At 37.4% G+C, this 19,802-nt stretch overlaps 2 protein-coding genes across 3 annotated transcripts; one reads left to right on the forward strand and one right to left on the reverse strand.

Annotated features, from left to right (window-relative positions):
* Positions 1-5,290: 5,290 nt before the first annotated feature.
* Positions 5,291-12,201, reverse strand: LOC131989966 (Fc receptor-like protein 5). Its single transcript, XM_059355345.1, has 7 exons — positions 12,120-12,201; positions 10,870-11,133; positions 10,551-10,793; positions 9,809-10,015; positions 9,186-9,260; positions 5,523-5,600; positions 5,291-5,428 (listed from the first exon to the last, which is right to left on the reverse strand). Exons 1-7 carry the CDS (start codon positions 12,151-12,153, stop codon positions 5,379-5,381), a joined length of 951 nt encoding a protein of 316 aa, XP_059211328.1. The 5' UTR covers positions 12,154-12,201; the 3' UTR covers positions 5,291-5,378.
* Positions 12,202-13,483: 1,282 nt separating this feature from the next.
* LOC131989669 (coxsackievirus and adenovirus receptor homolog) lies at positions 13,484-17,962 on the forward strand. 2 transcript variants are annotated; one of them, XM_059354968.1, is made up of 4 exons: positions 13,484-13,671; positions 14,167-14,356; positions 16,075-16,437; positions 17,077-17,962. In XM_059354968.1, exons 2-4 carry the CDS (start codon positions 14,299-14,301, stop codon positions 17,241-17,243), a joined length of 588 nt encoding a protein of 195 aa, XP_059210951.1. In that variant the 5' UTR covers positions 13,484-13,671; positions 14,167-14,298; the 3' UTR covers positions 17,244-17,962. The 2 variants fall into 2 exon arrangements, with proteins under 2 accessions (XP_059210951.1, XP_059210950.1); XM_059354967.1 differs by lacking the exon at positions 13,484-13,671 and having other exon boundaries at positions 14,005-14,356.
* The last annotated feature ends 1,840 nt before the right edge of the window (positions 17,963-19,802 follow it).

Genomic DNA, 19,802 nt, shown 5'->3' on the forward strand with positions numbered 1-19,802 from the left:
GTTAATAATTGGCCAGTTACCAATGACAACAGCTGTTCATGCCGTACGGTGTTTGATACAAAGTGTGTGTGTGTTCTTATGTACATGTATCTATGAGTAACAAAGCCTAAACATGATCAGATACAGCTTGTAGTCTCATCTTACTTCTGTGGGAACACAAACCAAACCACGGTAACTTTATGAGCTATCGGCCTTCTTATAATTATCCAAATACAACATTTTATTAGTTTACTTCAGAGACCATTTCAATCATTTTACTTTAGAAGCTGAAAATGTATTTGAGCATTGAATTTATGGAAAAGAGACACATTATTAAAAATAATATTAAAAATAAATGTAGCACCATTTATCATCTAACTTGCTTCTTTGGTTCCCCGTTAAATGTTTCAGCTACTTATTTATATTAAATGCATACTAAATGTATTTATATAATTATTAGTGTGTTATTTTAACATACTTTTCTTTAGGCATTTATTCTTTTGTGTACAAATGAGGGTGGATTTTTTTTTATCCGTGGGGTAAACTCTTCAAAAATAAATAAATACAATTATTTATTTTTTTAAAATACACTTAAAAATGAATAAATAATTGTAAAAAAAAAAATAGATTACAAATAATTAGAAACATAAATGCAACAATAATTCAATCCATTTATAATAATAAATAAAAATTAATATTGTAAAGTAGGGGAATTAATAGAAAGGTAAAATAATAAAATATAATTTCTATATTTCCTTCCAGAATTGTTTTTGGTACAGTAGATGCCATATCAATTTATTGATTAAGTCTTTTTTTTATTTTTTTTTATTTTGGCAGCTTCAGTCCTCCATACAGTATACCACACATATGCTCCAAAACCGTTATTGGTGGGAATTTTTTTAAATAAAAAATGTACTCAACATGAAACATATATTATGATTGTGTTTCACTCTGACTCAGTAACCGAGAAAGGAAAAACGAGTCATGCCCTGTGGGCCTGTGAAGTGATTGTTTAGAAGGTTAGAGGGGACTTCCCGCACATGCTCAGTCTGAGTCCTCTCCACCAATGAACAGCCTGCTCTGCTTGGCGCTGTGTGCCTGTATCAAGAGGCAGCTGAATGCTATTTAGAGAGGGCGTGTGGTTTTGAAATGGCTCAGAGGAAACTGTTGCTGCACCTCCCCCACTTCCTTCTTCTGTGAATTAGAGCTGCGTATGTTCCCCCTCAGAGACTCGCGGCTGTCATGGCGGCGGTTCTTGTTGCGAGACACAGATCATGAGGTCTAACATGACACAAAAGTCCCGAGTGTCCCCATCAGCAAGAGTCGACTTCTGTTTTTGATTATTAATGTCCTGATTCAGTATTAATAAGATCAGCTGCAGCTGTGTTACACTGGACTGTTTCTTTTCAGCAACAGATTCCCTCCCACACTGTGTCGTGTAATAATGAAAGTTAAAGTAACCATAAATATTCTATTTCTAACCAGCTTTAAACAGGGTTGTTTCTGTTAAAATGTAAAGATTGATTTTCTGTTTTTATTTGATAACATGTCTAACTTCTAGTAGTCAGAAGATTCAAAGAGACTTTCAGGATTCTTTAAACTCTCAAAAAAAAGGTGGAAACTTTGTAGGTTCGTCAGAGGGCAGCGTGTTTTTATTCCTCTGAAGATAATCTTTGAAACCAAACAGCGTGATGAGGCCTCTGGGTCACTCTGGGTCACAAGATTAGCTGTTATCAGAGCTGCCTTCTGGGACATGATGGCTGTTTCTTTTCCTGTAAGTTAGGTTTTTCTCAGAAAGGAATCTTTCTCTTTCTGTTCTGATGTTTAATGTGTCATACAGTATCTGCCGAGAGAAAACTGAAGTGAAACTCTTGACTGAGACATTGGTTAAACATTTTAACCATGTTTTAGTGAATCATTGATCTCTGAAGCAGGTAGAATTCCTCCCTCTCTGATAAACACGTGGCATTTTCTGTAACTTGATAAGACTGATTTGAATGTCAAATATCGTGTTTCACCCTGAGCACAGAGACAGAGTCTGTTGGCCTTCATGGTCACGTGATGTTTTCATATTTGATATCATGCACCACTCCTCTCTCTGGCTGAGAGCCAAGTTACACTGAACAACACAGGAAACGTTTCAAGCAGAACTCAGGAAATGTTTATTTGCAGCAGAAGAGGAAGTTGCAGCTTCCTGCAGCCACCAGCAGAATGTTTCAACATTACAGTCAGCTCACATTATTAATGTCCATGTTAACAATTTACAGAAACAGTTTATAGTTGCTGTTGTTGTTGTTGCTGTTGTTTGTTCATTGTTTCTCTCTCTCTCTCTCTCTTTCTATCTATATGTAGATCTATAGATATATATATCTATATAGATATATATATATATCTATATAGATATATATATATATCTATATAGATATATATGTAGTCATTCTGTGTAATTCTGCACAGAATCAGGTGGCGTTCGGTACTTTCATGCTCGACGTCTCTAGTTTGTGGTTTTTATATTCTGGGTGTGTCGTTTTAACAGAAGAACCTGAATGTTTGAATGTTACGTGGCAGCTTTTGTATTGTAAATAAACATGTCTGAACTTGAGTGCTGTTTCGTTTTCATATTCTCCATGTGGGCAGAATAAGATCAGTTTTTGACAGTAGTTGAGTTTGTTTATAACATAAACAGACGGACTCTGCTGGTCCTGTTGTTCACTGAAACAGACACGCCCTCATTGCTCTGAGAACATGCAGTAAAATGTGTTATTGTGTCCTCTTGTATGTGAATCTTTTCAATTCAATTCAATTTTATTCATATAACCCAAAATCAAGAATCACAGATTTGCCTCAAAGTGCTTTACAGACTGTACATGGTACGACACCCTCTGTCCTTAGAGCCTCACAGCGGCCAGGGAAAAACCCTCAAAACCCTTTTAACAGGGGAAAAAGAAGAAGAAACCTCAGGGAGAGACAGAGGAGGGAGAGGATGAAGGAGGAGAGGGAGGGAGGATAGAGAGACGGTTGAGAGGGTGAGAGACAGAGAGGAGCAGGAGCTCTGGGAGGAGACAGCAGCAGGTGATGATGTAGTGATGGTGAGTGTAGAGTGGACCAGGAGAGGAGCGTTCCCATCTGGGGCTGAACCAGATCCACAGCAGTGAGAGCAGCAGGAGTGATGGAGCAGGACCACAGCTCCACACCCTGTGAAGAGAGAGCAGAGAAAAGTGGAGTACTCTGGGAAAATAAAAGCTTGTGTCATGTATTATTGGGACATCAGAGAGAGAGAAAGACGGCCCCGGTGTATCGTGTCCCCCGACACATTGGGCCTATAGCATCATAACTAGGGGCTGGTCCAAGGCCTCAACTAGCCCTAACTATAGGCTTTGTCAAAGAGGAAAGTTTGAAGTTTACTCTTGAATAAAGAGAGGGTGTCTGCCTCCCGAACTGAGACTGGGAGATGATTCCACAAGAGAGGAGCTTGATAACTGAAGGCTCTGGCTCCCAATCTAGTTTTAAAGACTTTAGGAACAACAATTTACCTAGAGTTTTGGGAGCGTAGTGCTCTAGAAGGGTAATATGGCATTATGAGGTCTTTAAGATATGATGGTGCCTGACCATTTAGAGCTTTGTAAGTAAGAAGAAGGATTTTAACCCATAAGAACCAAGACCAAAATATGTTTAAAGGAACATTATGGGGGATATACCACAGACCAAGTGGACCACATGGAACGCATTTATGATGTTTTTAAAAAAATACTACCCCTAAATGTCAAAGATCTGTGATGTGACATATATATGTTACATTGGGAGTTTATGGTATTTATGTTCATAATATTTCTTATTTTAAAATAAATAAACTAGACACATTTTCTGCTTACAGAAACATAAATTTGACTTTTTCTTTGCATCTCCACAACATATATCAAAATTGTGACATTAATAGTGCTGTTTAACAACAAATTATTTTTCAGTTTTGTTTTTAAGTAACAAATTAATAATAATAAAAACATAAATAACCATTTGCCTTTTTGTTTGCATCTCCATAACATATATCAAAATTGTGGTAGGAAATATGGTCAGAACAAGTTAAATGCAACACAGGACACCCTATTAATGGGTTAGAAGTGTTAAATGGGTTTATTCTTAGATTCTAGAAGATTTAAAGTGTTTGTTACAAGGGTGTCACCATGGGTTCTTATGGGTTAAACTCACTTATGGATTTTACAGGGAGCCAGTGCAGCGAAGCTAGAACAGGAGAAATATGATCTCTTTTCTTGGTTCTTGTTAGTACACGAGCCGCAGCATTCTGGACCAACTGAAGAGTTTTAAGGGATTTATTGGAGCAGCCTGACAGTAAGGAATTACAGTAATCTAACCCTGAAGTAACAAAAGCATGAACTAATTTTTCTGCATCCTTTTGAGACAGGGTGTGTCTAATTTTTGTAATATTACGTAGGTGAATCAATGCAGTCCTTGAAGTTTGTTTTATATGGGAGTTAAATGACCTGATCCTGATCAAAGATAACTCCGAGATTGCTTACAGTGGTATTGGAGGCAACTATCTATCAACTGTATTTGCCCGTTCACTTACAGTGCACAGACGCCCGCATTGTTGATTCTGAAGGCCCGGGCAGATTTCATACAGCCTGGCAACATAAGATAGCTGAATTCTGATTGGATAAAAACTCTAACCTAAAAACAACAGCACTGGAAGGAGCATAATATGACATGAAGAGAATATGAATACTTTTAGATATTTAGGGAAAGTAAATGAAAAATTAAATTAACCTTTGTCATAATCATGATCATGATTTCTGGTCATGTTAGGCCAGCAGAGAAGGCCTTGCTGGCCCTGACGACCCACCACTGCTAGATTCACTATAAGGGGCGTTCTCAGCAGGAAACACATCACAATAAGGAATATAATAAGCTCAAAGAGGACAGTGAAGCTGCTGTGCGCCCCCTGCTGGCTGTCAGTGAGCATCATGTTTATATCTGAAATGTTTGTTGTAACTACATTTCTACTTGCAGTTATTTATAGTTATTACCTTTCCTTTTCTTCTTCTTTTAGTTTTCATATTCAAACCAATCATTATTTGTTCTTCTAAATCTCTTTTTACCTGTAACATTTATGTCTCCACATATTCTTTTATATTTTTCACCCTATTCTTATTTTAGTTGAGTTAATGATTCTTTGTGCTGCAACGACTGGATTTCCTCCTGAAGATTAATATTGTGTTAAATGTGCACAAAGAACAAACAGAATGATTCTGCAGCATGTCAACAACAGAATTAAGGTTTTATTGAAGATAAAATAAAATAAATAACTTTACACCAGAGAGAGACAACATGTGATAAATCATCTCAGCAGCTGGAGGTCAGAGGTCGGACAGGTGTTCAGGTGCTCAGGTGGACCTCAGCGAGGAGTAGACCACCTGTGGCTCGGGCAGAAACTCTGAACACAAACAAACATTATGAAAATATTTAATAAGTCAGATTTATTCATATTTTATGTGCAGAGTGACATTTGAATAAAGCAGCAGCTCTACCTCTCGTCCTGTTCGCTCTGATCTCTATCTGTCCGTAAGAGACGTCTTCACTTCTCCTCACAGATGAATAAACTGCATCTGGAACATAAAGTACATGCAGCTGACCTTCCTGCAGGTAGAACAGCTGATAATCATCGTGTCATCTTGAGCATTGCAACATGTTAATAACTGCTGCATGGTTATTGTTCATGTAGAATCATTAAGAGTTATAATTGGCTGCTGTAGCACTGCTGTGAAAAGTTTTATCCTCCTCGCTTCACCTCCACACTGACGTCATTCACAACTACTACAGCAAACGGATTGCATGGCTGGAAATATGCATCAGGTTGTTGTTTGTATTTTTTGTTGTTTTATGTCTCTTATGCTACCTGTACACCAGAAGACTTTGAAAAGATTTGGAAAAGACTCCTGGAAGACTATCAGCTCACACCTGCTCACATCTAAAGACAAGTGTTGAGAGTTTTTAGTCCCAGCCTAGTCTCACACTGAGATTCTACAAAGACTGTCAATGTTTCAGGGTCACTATTTACAAGACTACAACTAGATTCTTTTAGCATTTTTTAATTGCAATTTTTTTCCTCATCATGCTCTAAGTAAAAACTGACTAAATGGAGGAGAAGCAGCTTTTGGCTCCAGCTGCTCTAGTGTGTGCAGTGGTTTGTGTTGAAAAACAAAAAAAAAACAAAAAAAACAATAAATAGAAGAATAGACTCCACAAAATGCCCCTCACAAAGCTGAAAAACGGTTTCTGTTTTCCTGACACGAAAAGTTGACTATTTTACAGTAAACAAAATAGATATAAGGAAGAATAAAGGAAAGGAAAATCTATAAATGAATTCATGATATACATTTATGCCCTATTTAATTATGCATTTGATTGAATAGTTATATGTATCAGCTCTTTCAACTCTCATTTAGTTAATCATGCAATAATTATCGATTATTTATTACTTATTTATAGGCCTACATTTACTTTTACTGTTCTCTTGACTAAGAAACAGCGCCCCCAAAATCCCGCTTGTGGCCGTAAATATATTACATCACTATATGTTTTATTTAGGACTGAGCTTATTAGCATTATTGTGATGTTCCTTTTTCCTGTGGAAGTGGTTTTACTGGCCGGTCTGGAACCAGGGACTTTTCCCAGCTTATATATTGATTGGTGATTGTGTTACGTCACTGCGACTTGCGATCATATCAAACACGTTTGATATGACAGAAGCCCCAGAATAATATAAAGAGAAGCACCTTATACCCTATGTGCCTTATGTTATTTTATTTTTATATACTGTATTTGATTTACTGTAACTGACATTTTTCTTTGTATATCTTGTTTATATACTGAATGCCTGTATTTCTTTCATTCTTAAATAAAGATCTGAAAAACAAACAAAAAAAAAACACGTTTGATATGATCCAAACCCAAGACTAGGAAAAGACTGATATGAAACAGCGCAGATTACTACCTTACACTTAACGATCGGGATGACGGAGCGCTGTGACTCCAGTAAAACTCTTAGATTTACTGAAGACTTTCAGTTTTTAGTCTGGGACTGCGGAAATCGTTTGGTGTAAGCCCAGCATTAGAAGTTGTTTTGTGTGGAGGGGGCGTGGTGCATCAGCTGCAGGAGAATAGCATTACCTGAATAGCATTAGCTAATCACTCTCTCCCTTTTAAAAACACAGTAGTGTGCTGGACCTGAGAGAGACAGAAGACTGGAGCACACACTCAGCCAAGCAGACGGAGCACGGCAGCATAAAGCCCGAGGAGGTGCCTGCGACCGGCTCTGTGTTATTGTTTAATGCTACCTGTACACCAGAAGACTTTAAAAAGATTTGGAAAGACTCCTGGAAGACTATCAGCTCACACCTGCTCACATCTAAATCAATCAGTCAATCTAGCAGGGTCACTATTTACAAGACTACAACTAGATTTTCTTTAGCATTTTTTACCTACCATGCAATGTTTGTGTGTGCAGTCGTTTGTGTTGAAAAAAAAAGAAAAGAAAAGAAGAGAAGACGCCACAAAATGCCCCTCAGAAAGCTGAAAAGGGGTTTCTGTTTTTCTGACATGAAAAGTTGATTGTTTTACAGTAAAAATAGACAAGAAGAATAGATAAGGAAGAATAAAGGAAAGGAACATTTTGAAAATAATTCATGATATATACATTTATGTCCTATTTAATTATAATTTGTTTAATTGAATAATTATACTTATCCACTCTATCAACTTTAATCATCAACTTTGATCACACATTAATCATCAATTATTTATTACTTATTTATGTATACATTTATTTATACATTTTAACTGGGTCTGCTTACTGTTCTCTTGACTAAGAAACAGCGCCCCCCAAATCCCCCTTGTGGCCGTAAAGATATTGCATCTCTATATTTGTATTTAGGACTGAGCTTATTAAAATTATTGTGATGTAACTTTTTCCTGTGGAAGTGGTTTTACTGGCCGGTCTGGAACCACTCATCTATTGGTTGGTGATTGTGTTACGTCACTGCGACTTGGGATCATATCAAACACGTTTGATATGATCCAAACCCAAGACTAGGAAAAGACTGATATGAAACAGAGCAGATTACTACCTTACACTTAACGATGGAGATGACAGGAGCGCTGTGACTCCAGTAAAACTCCTAGATTTACTAAAGACTTTCAGTTTTTAGTCTGGGACTGGGAAAATCGTTTGGTGTAAACCCAGCGTGTAAACCCAAAAGCGTGTGTTTAAATAAGGAAAGCTGAACTGTCCCTGTGCTCCGTGTCATACCTGTTGAGGAAGAACCCACAGTGGCTCAGACTACGCCACATTTTGTGTCTCTTTGAAGTCATTTTGTGTCTCTCTTTGAAGTCGTTCTGCTTGCAACCTTTTTTTTTTTTTTGCTCTCTCTGAGGTTGTTTTTAGGTCTCTGGGGTCAGTTGTATCTCTGGTTGTCATTTAACATCTTTTGTAGGCTTTTGCATCTCTTTGTAGTCATTTTGTCTCTTTGTAGTTGTTTTGTGTCTCTTAAGTAGTTTTGCATCTCTTTGTAGTTGTTTTGTGACTATTTGAAGTGATTTTATGTCTCTCTTTGAAGTCGTTTGCTTGCAATTTGTAGTTTTTTGCTCTCTGAGGTTGTTTTTAGGTCTCTGGGGTCAGTTGTATCTCTGGTTGTCATTTAACATCTATTGTAGACCTTTTGCACCTCTTTGAAGTCATTTTGTGTCTCTTTGAAGTTGTTCTGCTTGAAACTATAGTTTTTTTTCTCTCCCTCTCTGAGGTTGTTTTGAGTCTCTAGAGTCAGTTGTATCCCTAATTGTCATTGAGCATTTTGTGACTTTTTTTGTCTCTTTGTAGTTATTTTGCATGTTTTTGTGGTGATGTAAAATCTTTTAAGAGTTGTTTTCTGTCTCTTTGTTGTCCTTTTACATGTCATTCTACTTGAGGTTGTTTTGTATTTATTTGTAGTTATATTGTGAGTCTTTGTAGCTGTTTGTATCTCTCTGATGTTGTTTTGAGTCTCTTGAGTTATTTTTTGTCTTTTTTGATTATTTGCATCTTTGTTATCATTTAACATTGTTTTGTCTCTTTGTAGTTGTTTCACGTCTCCTTGTGGTCATTTCAACGTGTCGAAGCGTGTTAGCAGCTAATGTGTAAAAAGCAGCAGCTGTACCTCTCGTCCTGTTTGCTTCACGACTCCTGTCCTCTCTTCTTCTCACTGATGAATAAACTGGAGATGGATTCATCTCTGGTAAACAGCAAAAAAATAGATATTATTATGACTGTAACTGCTCAGTGCAGTTAGACATTCATAATATTAACATCCATGTAGGATAGTGACAACAATATCAATAAAATTAATAAAGGTCAGACGTAGTTGGTGGAAAAACAAACATGAAAAGCTATAGAGTCAAGAATCCGTCCTGCGGTTAAACAAGAAAACCAAATTCAGCTGAAGACAACAGGAAAGTGTACGGCAGCAGCTTCTGTTTGCTTCGACCACAGAGTTTTTTTTTCCTGTCACACATGAAAAAAAGCTTCAGATCAGGACAGAAGCCTCATGCCTCAACAACATTTCATCTTACTATGTGGCTGTTTTGATTGTGAACAAATGTTACCCATGCATTTTTTAAATATTGTCTGTAAAGTGATAAATAGATAAATTAAGCAATAAATGAATAGCTTTTTGTACATGCAAAGAATACTGTCACTAAACTTTAAACACTGAGAAATCTGCACCCACAAACAGGCAAATCATATTTCATGTGTTTTTAAATGAAAACTTAAGTGTCCCACCTTCAAGTTTCCTCCGGACACATCGTCTCACCAGTATGACCAGTACAACCAGTACAACCAGCAGCACCAGGAGACCACAGGAGACTGGAACAGACAGCCACACTGAGAGAGCCGGAGGGGACGACGGGGGAGGAGGAGGAGGAGGAGGAGGAGGAGAGGGAGAACCGGGCACGGAGGCCGATGGAGGAGGAGTAATGTTTGGTTTTCCTAAAGAAAAAAATACATAAAAATGAATGAGAGCACTTGTTAGGTCAGTTTGAGTCCCGTTTTGTGTATTTTGCAAGTTTTTTTTGTTTCTCCGTGTCGTCAGTTTGTGTCTTTGTAGTTGTTCTTCATCTACTTCTATTAACAATAGTTTTTTGTCTCTTAATGGTTGTTTTGAGTCTATTTGACATCATTTTGCGGATCATAGTAGTTGTTTTGTGCATCTTTACAGTTGTTTTGCATTTTGCTGTATATAGTATTTTTGTTATTTCACATTTCATATTTGTCATTGTTTTGTGTGTCTTTGTAGTTATATAGTTTTAATCATTTTATGTATCTTTGTAGTGTTTTAATATGTTTGTGGTTGTTTCCATGTCTTTGTAGTTGTTTTGCATATTGTTAAAGTCACACAACTTATCTTTGTAGTTGTTCTATATATCTTTGTAGTCATTTTTTGTATCTTTGTAGCAGTTGTGCGTATCTATGTACCTGTTTTGTGTATCTTTGTAGCAGTTGTGTGTATCTTTTCCCTCCTCACCTGTGACAGTGACCCAGCTGGGTTCAGACTCTCCAACACTGCTGATGTGACACTTGTAGAGACCTTCATCAGACCTGGAAACATGGTGGATGGTCATGTGACCTTCAGGCTCAGTCCTGATGAAGGAGCCATCTTTATAGAAACCAGCTGGGAGGTTGGAGGACGTCTCTGTTTCACAGTGCAGAGTGACATCATGTCCCTCCATCACAGGGAGGACAGGACTCTGCAGGATCACTGGACCATCTGAACACAGAGACAAACTGCAGCATTTCATCTTACACACAGCTTCATCAACACTGAGTCCACAGTCTGATCTTACCAGTGACAGTGATGTTGATGGTGTTACTGGTTGCTCCCTCTCTGGACTCACACCAGTAAACTCCACTGTCCATTGGGACCAAAAAGCCCATCGTACAGGATGAACCAGCTGATCGTCCCCACTCAGCTCCACTTTGAGTCCTGGTTTCTCTGGTTGTGTTCCTCCTCAGAGTCCATCCAGCAGAGCTGTCGTCCTCCTCACAGCTCAGAGAGACAGACTGTCCTTTAAACATCTGAGAGCTGCTGGGACTCACAGTCAGAGAGGCTGAGAAGAGATTAAATCAGAATATCAAAACTTTGCCCCCTCTAAAGGGCCGTCCACAAATAAATGATCACTCAAAATATAAAAATCTCTCTATCTAACAGTGGATCTCACAGTCCACAGCAGAAAATAATAGCGAATAGTTGGGCTCACTTTCAGAGCAGCTTGATGAAAAATATAAACACAGACAATGCCGCGCCTAGTTCAAACTCTTTTACATTTGATTTCTTGTCATTATTATCAAGTGCATCTCTCCTTCTGTCCATGCCTCCCTGATGCACGCCACCACAGCAGAAATTCATCTCACTGTGTTTTGTAAAAATTAATTAAACGGGTTAGGACACTTGGGCCTTTATTGGGCCAAATATGCATTTTCTTTGCCTGCATGTTTTTTGGGGAAATTTCAGTTTACGTTTAGTGTTTTTCCTCTCAGAGTTTATAATGGGTGTGTTTTGGATGAATGTTCAAAGTTAGAGGGACATCCTACTCTGGATTTAATGGGACGTACAGATTTGTCTCAGGTCTCAGTGAGCGACTCTGACCGACTGTCCCATAGATACCAATGAGAACTTCGGAGCAGACTTTTCTTAGCTACCGTCTTGTTCACATGTTTTTACTACAGACATGAAATCTACATACAATCAACATGTTCAGCAGAGACTTTTCTTTCTCATCACACTCATATTTTGTTGTTTGGACAAAACACAAGCAGTGTGAGAGCTGAGATCTGCATTAAATCACCTTCCTCTGCTGTCTGTAAAGGCTGTTTTTACAAGTAAAAGTCCCACAAAATAACTGTGTCTCCATAAGAAGTTCAGGATATGAGGACAGAGGACTTGTTTTTCATGAGTCTTTCTGAACAAACAGATTTAAAGAGAAGCTCTTGCGTTGTTTATTTGAGGAGAAACTCAGATTTACTGATCCGTCTATTAAATCACATCATCACTTTGTGTGTTAGTTGAAAAATTTCAGCCCTAAAGTTTACTGACCTTGGTTTGTTGTGCAGCTCAGCAGAGAGGTCATGACTGAAGGGAAACAACACTCACAGGTTGGTTTGAGATTTATAACAATAACTTTAAGTCACAGAAAAGAAATACAAGTATAATCTCTGAGTTTTAGAGGCTGGTCTTGCTCCGGCAGGATGTGCTCTGTGGTCAAAGGTGACAATGTCGTTTAACACCATCGAGGGGAAAATCTGACATTTTAAACATATTTTATGAACAACGTTATTTGACCTCCTTTAAATATCAGTAAATATACTAAACAAGAACCACCTGGAATATAGATTATTTCTGTCTTTGCTCTTGTATCAATGGAAACATTTTCTGACCTTATAACTGCACAAATAAAAATATATAATAGATTTCATATGAAATGTTGCCTGAGATCAATAACATGCTGTAAATATAATAATAAAGCTGTGGTACTCACAGAGCAGCTGCAGAGTAGACGTCTGTCCCATCGTGTCACAAATTGATATCAAGCTGTTTCTGCTGCAGCAGTCAGACCTGCTTCTTCCTCTGTGGTTTATCCTCAGCAGCACAAAAAAAAACATGTGTTCATCATGAGGCACCAGAGACATTTATATGCCTCAAACCTCGGCTCCACCTATGTGGGGCCTAGGTTCAAACCAGTGTTAAAATGGCTATTAGAATGATTCATAATTATCATAAATATTTATCAATTATAATAAATTATATGACTTGATTTACTATAAGTCTCCTCTGGATGGGTCTCATTCTGAGAAAAGAGCCAATTCAACTAAATCAGTCTCAAAAAGTCGCTAAACTATTAACAGTAACTTAATAGTTATAACTAAATATTATCATTTAGTAAAGGTTGAAGACATTTGTGTCATAGAAAGGGTTGGCATCACCCATACATGTGCAGCATTAAATCGACAGAATGTTTATTCCAAAAATTTTCCATTTATTCATGAAAAAATAAACAAATAAAACACACAATTTCTAATCCAAAATACTATTTACAGTGTGTGTGTGTGTGTGTGTAGTATACAAAGAGTGTGAGATATCAGATGAATGTATTTATAACTAATTGTCATAGTTTAGTGTTAGTTAAGTGTTCTTATTGATTTGAACGCCCTCTGTGACGCACTTGTAAAATAAAGTTTTTCTTCTTTTTTTTTTTTTTTTTTTTAAGAGTGAGTCAAACTTTGCAAAGCGCTGATTGGCTGATGGGCGTGACATGATGAGAGGAGAGGACTTGTGACTTTCTGCTCAATGAGCAGCGTGGAGACACACAGAGAGAGAGAGACACACAGAGAGAGACACACACAGAGAGAGACACAGAGAGAGAGAGACACACAGAGAGAGACACACACAGAGAGAGACACAGAGAGACAGACACAGAGAGACAGACGGAGGACTCTTTCAGCTGTCTGTGGATAATGACTCCGGCTCAGGAGGACAGAGATGTCCGGGACGAGGCGCTCGGGGACGGGGGACAGCTCCTGCGGGACACCGGGGACACTCGCCGGTTCTTCAGAGGATTTACCTGAACGGAGTTATTTGACGTCACAGCGTGAGGACCCTCAAACCTTCTTTACCTATTTATTATTACCATCATAATTACAATGGAGGAAATAATGCAAATATAAGACAGGACGCCATTGAATCCGGTTATAAATAATGTTGTAGATACAAAAAGAGAACTTTCTGCATATGTTATTTTTGTTCCAAATAATAGTTTTCACAGGTGTTTTTAAATCTACACGAGCTGCTGTTATTTCTGTTACCAAGATAAATACATAAAAAGCTTATTTCTATTTTATATATACATATATATATATATATATATATATATATATATATATATATATATATATATATATATATATATATACGTAATAATATAATGAAGAAATCAAATATATCATCATAAATATCGTGTTACTACTGTAACTCCCAATTCCTCAAAATCTGATGTTTGCATTTTAAACTATTTATCTTTTTAATTTCACTTGGAGCAGAAAGTTTACAAACTAAGGCTCTAATATTCATTTATTTTGTGCTGTAGCTAAATGTCCGAGTGTCCCTGAATGCAGCAGCAGCCGCAGACACGTCACGGGAGGACTGTCCTTCTTCTCCTTCTCGACAATAACAAACATCTGCAGCTGGGTCCTGTTTAATATCTGAAGACATTAAGGACATGTCTCTGTGCGCTGTCTTCTGTCCGCTGCTGCTGTGTCTGCCGGCTGCAGCTGCAGGTCAGTTCAGGGACTTTTTGTGATGATTCACACAGTGACTCAGTAATGTCGACAGTTGCGGTTATGCGCAGTTGTGTTGTGGAAAAATCGGGGAAAATGGAGACAGAGAGGCTCCTCCCACTCGAGTGGGTAACGGCCCCGCCAAAAAGGATGTAACAAAGGATGGCTATTGCCGTAGTAATAACACTGTGTGTAAAGTATGTAACTTAAGAGAAATAAATTACTTAGGCAATTTTTTGAACATGCCTTTGTGACTTAAGCAAAATATGGTAACACTGGTAACAAGCCTGTCATAAACATGACATGACAAGTATCATGAGCATTAATGTTACTTCAAAGTGTCATTAATGCTCATGAGACATCCCATGTCATGTTTATGACACGCTTATGTCACTCTTATGTAGACACCTTCAAAATAAAGTCTTATCATATCTTGCATAAGTCACAAAGGCATGTTCAAAAAATTGCCTAAGTCACATTTTATTTTGACTTAGGCATAATAGAAATGCTTAAGTCACACACTTGACATAGGCCATTATCTTAAAGGGGTAAAATCACATGATCTGATCAACTGAGGATGTAGGCGATTTTACCATAGGTGGTCGGTGTCATGAGGAGATGATTTAGGCAATGACACAGAATGAAAAGGTGTGTAATCCAAGATGATTATGTCCACGTAAAAAATGTCTCAACTTTTTAAATTAATCATGTTTTTTATATTAAATCTCCACCTGCAAAGTAACTAAAGCTGTCAGATATATGTAGTGGAGTCAAAGTTTAAAGTTACATAAAATGGAAATACTCAAGTAAAGTACAAGTACCTCAAAACAATAAAGAATAAACTAGCGAGCTAGAATAACAAACCTGGTGACAGAAAACATCAAACTGGCTCCAAGTCTCATTAACTCACTAAAAACAGGAAACAAAAGTTAATGTTTACTTCCTCTGCAGCCGTATAATCCTCTGAACCCAATGAGACGTTTCTTTCTACATTCTCCTCGCTGTGTCCTTGTATTTTACGGCAATATATAAAATCTATATAAATTCTGCAGCTCTGTAAAATCAGCACAATCATGGGTAGAAGTGAGAACAACTCAAACATGTTTTTGCGCAGAATAACACAGTACGAATGACAGAAATCAGAAAAATAGTTGAATTTCTCTGATAATTATTATTTTTTTTTAATAAAACAGAATTCACACATTAAGACTTTTCCAAGTGCCCACAAGTGTCACGGATGTCGTAAAAATAATATAAATTATGTTAATACAGTAAATATATGTATATAAAAATGATTATATTTGTAGAATATTTTTTTGTTTTTACTTTGATATGAGTGTTTGGAAACTTGCTGCCTTTTTACTGTTTTTTTTAAAAAAGATTTTGTTTGATATTTCTTTACATTAAATGTTAAGTTTTACTGTAAGAAAACAGAGTTTCTTTAATTTCACAATCAGCAATATGATGTGTAATTTCTTGTATTTTTATAGAGAATTCACTGTAATTTAACATTAAGCAATTAAATAATACTGTAAAAAAACTCCCATTATATTAAAATACAGATTTCTATTTCATGGTAAATATTTATAATACTAATACATTTAATGGTATTTGCACTTAATGTAGAAAAAGCCTGTGAAATAATGCAGTAAATTAGTTTTTTTACAGTTTATTTTTATCTGCTCACAATAAAATAACTTCCGGACGTTCTGTGTTAGTTTTAGAGCAGCTGGAGATCAGAGCGAAGCCTGGAGGTGACGTGGTTCTCCCTTGTCAGGCCGGCCTGGGCGGCGCCATCACGCTGCTGGAGTGGAGACGACCGGACCTAAAGGCACGAGAGTACGTCTTCTTCTACAGGGAAGAGCGCGCATATCCAAACTACCAGCTGCCGTCGGTCCGCGGGCGAGTGGAGCCGAGAGAGCCGGGCATGAAGAATGGAGACGTTTCTGTTGTTCTGAAGGACGTCAGCGTCAACGACACAGGAACGTACGAGTGTCGAGTCACCGTCAGCTTCACAGAACACAACAAGACGATTCGGTCAGAAGTCAGGAACCTCATCCACCTGACCGTCACACACTCAGGTGAGTTTCAAGGGTTCAGGTGAGTTAGTAGAGTTCAGGTGAGTTAGTAGAGTTCAGGTGAGTTAGTAGAGTTCAGGTGAGTTAGTAGAGTTCAGGTGAGTTAGTAGAGTTTAGGTGAGTTGGTAGAGTTTAGGTGAGTTAGTAGAGTTCAGGTGAGTCGGTAGAGTTCAGGTGAGTTGGTAGAGTTCAGGTGAGTTAGTAGAGTTCAGGAGAGTTAGTGGAGTTCATGTGAGTTGGTAGATTTCAAATGAGTTGGTAGAGTTCAGGAGAGTTAGAGTTCAGGTTGGTTTGGTAGAGTTCAGGTGAGTTAGTAGAGTTCAGGTGAGTTAGTAGAGTTCAGGTGAATTAGTAGAGTTCAGGAGAGTTAGTAGAGTTCAGGTGAGTCGGTAGAGCTCAGGAGAGTTGGTAGAGCTCAGGTGAATTAGTAGAGTTCAAATGAGTTGGTAGAGTTCAGGAGAGTTAGTAGAGTTCAGGTGAGTTGGTAGAGTAGAGGTGAGTTGGTAGAGTTCAGGTGAGTCGGTTGAGTTCAGGTGAGTCGGTAGAGTAGAGGTGAGTTAGTAGAGTTCAGGTGAGTTAGAGTTCTGGTGAGTTGGTAGAGTTCAGACTTGCTGACTGTCTCACCTGTTCTCTGCTCTGCAGGTCAGACGACTGGAAACGAGCATGGAAATCTTGGACTGGTAGTTGGTGCGTCAGTTGCTGGTGTGTTTCTTCTTCTTCTCGGTGTTATTAGTTGTATCGTTTATAGACTCAAAAAGAAATCTTCATACAAACCTCCTGCTGATGCTTCGGTCGTGCCAGTGACCTGAAAGGTCTCAGCCCTCTTTATTCCTGACAATAATTCTGTCCTTCTGCTGCTACAGAAAGATATTCCAAAATATATCATAAACTTGTGCACAAGGTGGAGCTTTTGACAGCTCAAGAGACAGAAGTCAGTGTAAATATTCAACCTAAGGTAAGAATATCTTATATAGTTATCTCGGCAGCATAACACAACACAGCATCATCTGCATAGAGATGCCTCTTAGTGTTCCAGCCCCTCAGGAAGAGCGGCAGGCCAGGATGTCCATCTGACATCTTAAAAGCTCTTTTTCTTTTTCTTTGTTTTTTTAGTTGGCGCTGCTATCTTAACCGGCGGCTGACTGGATGCTTAGTTTGTCGTCAGTCAGAAATGATGTGAAATGAGTAAATGTCTAAAAACCGGAAAGGTCTGGACTCTGCCAGTTATTGGTAGATGTATGAAACCACATTGAAATAATTAGAAACGTCCATTTTTGAAAAAATAAAGAGTCTGATCAGTTTCATGAGAATGAAAGTTAAAGAGATGAATCGCAGCAGGACACATGATCTCATCCGGAGTAAAGACTCTCTCATCAGTTACTTTTCTATCATTCGTTATTATCAGTATTGTAAGCTCATTAAAACGGACCACAAGGATTCTCATTCTTCATTATCTCCATTTTATGTTCAACTTTCTGCATTTGGTATGTATGTTTCTTATGATGTTAATAAATGTAAATACATCTGAGCATGTTTCCTGTGGTTAATAACGTGTTTTGTCTTGAGCAGCGAGTCTAAAAGAGGCTGTTGTTAAAATTCTGAAAGAACAGAAACATCTCAACCAGCCACGCAGTAACCACATCCGACCAGTGTGTGCAGCTTTATAAACCGCAGCGTGCAGCGAGGTGCTTTCATGTGAAATATGCTCCGAAATCCAAATCAAAAAGTCCTTTACCTCCTTCTTTATGTGGTTTTAACTAAACTACTGAAGTTATTTTCTGTCCCGCGGAAATATCTCCAGCTGTGTTGGTGTTTATAATAAACTGAAGGATGAAGAATTCTGCTTCTGAAGATTAATAAGCAGGAAAACAAAGCATTGGTTAATAACCATCCTACATTCTTATTTTTAAATTAATTAATTTAGTGTTTTGCTTTTTAAAAGGGTTTTAGATGGTTGTTTTAATTTATTGTATGTCATTCTAATTATATATATATATATATATATATATATAATATATTTTACAAAGGTATTTAGGTGATTTTATATATTGGTCTTTAATTTAATAATATACATCTTTTTTTCCCCCAGCTGGTGGGGTGCTGCCACCTGCTGGCTGCTTCCTGTCACTGCTCAAATTAGTAATATAAGTATATATATATATATATATATATCATTATATAAGATGTATTGTTCCAAAAGTGGACATTTCTGTAGGATGACCTGATTTAAATAGTTCAATTTAATCTACAAATATATTAATTCATAAGAATTAAATGCACACAAAAGAAAAGTAATGTATTTATGAAGTCAATAAGTTTAAATAAAAAACATTTTGTTGTTTTGTTACAGTATTTATTTCTGTTCATTTCTTTGCATATATTTTTTCAGAGTTTCCAATATATATTTTTTTTTTCAAGCCTCACAACATATTCGTTTAAATGAGCCCTGTGTTGACAAAATTAAAATGCTTCTTATGTAAATGCATCAATAATAATAATCCAACAATATACTTGGAATATAAGTACATTTTGATGCTTTCGTACTTTTACTTCAGTAAGTTTTGAATGCAGGACTTTTACTGCAGTGGAGTCATGTCACAGTGTGTACTAGTAGTTTTAGTGCAGTAAAGGGTCTGAATACCTGTGGTGGAATGTAACTAAGTACATTTACTCAAGTTCTGTACCTAAGTACACTTTTGAGGTACTTGTACTTTACTTACAGAGTATTTCCAGATATGTAACTTTATGTTTTTTACTCCAATGCGTTTAGCTGACAGCTTTAGTTACTGTTCAGGTTGAGATTTAACATAAAGAACATGATTTAAAATGATTATGCATTTTAAAAAGAAAGAAATAAAACCACATAGCAGTATATAAAGTAGTTAAAATACTGCTCACATGAATGCATCACAAATAATTGTACAAAAGTATATTTTGAATGTATAAAACAATCTGAGTGGATCCATTCTACATAACGAGTACTTTTACTGTTGATACTTTAAGTACATTTTGATACCTTTGTACTTTTACTTCAATAAGTTTTGAATGCAGGACTTTTACTGTAGTGGAGTATATTCACAGTGAGCTATTAGTACTTTTACTGCAGTAATCTGAATACTCCTTCCACCTCTGCCTGTCAGAAGGTTGCGCTTATGGTCCTAAAAGCTGTTTTTCAAACCGCCAACAAACAAGAAGAAGACGGACCGGATGTGGGCGGGGCTTAAGGAGACACTCTGTCCAGTCTGGGATCCAGAGTGATCCAGTTCCAGCTAGTGATGGGAATTTGGGCTCTTTTTAGTGAGCTGGATCATTTGGCTCAGCTCACCAAGAAGAGCCGGAGCTCACGGCTCCCACACGGCTCTTCATTT

This window comes from Centropristis striata, chromosome 17 (genome assembly GCF_030273125.1).
Source record: "Centropristis striata isolate RG_2023a ecotype Rhode Island chromosome 17, C.striata_1.0, whole genome shotgun sequence".
Taxonomy (NCBI): Eukaryota; Metazoa; Chordata; class Actinopteri; order Perciformes; family Serranidae; genus Centropristis; species Centropristis striata.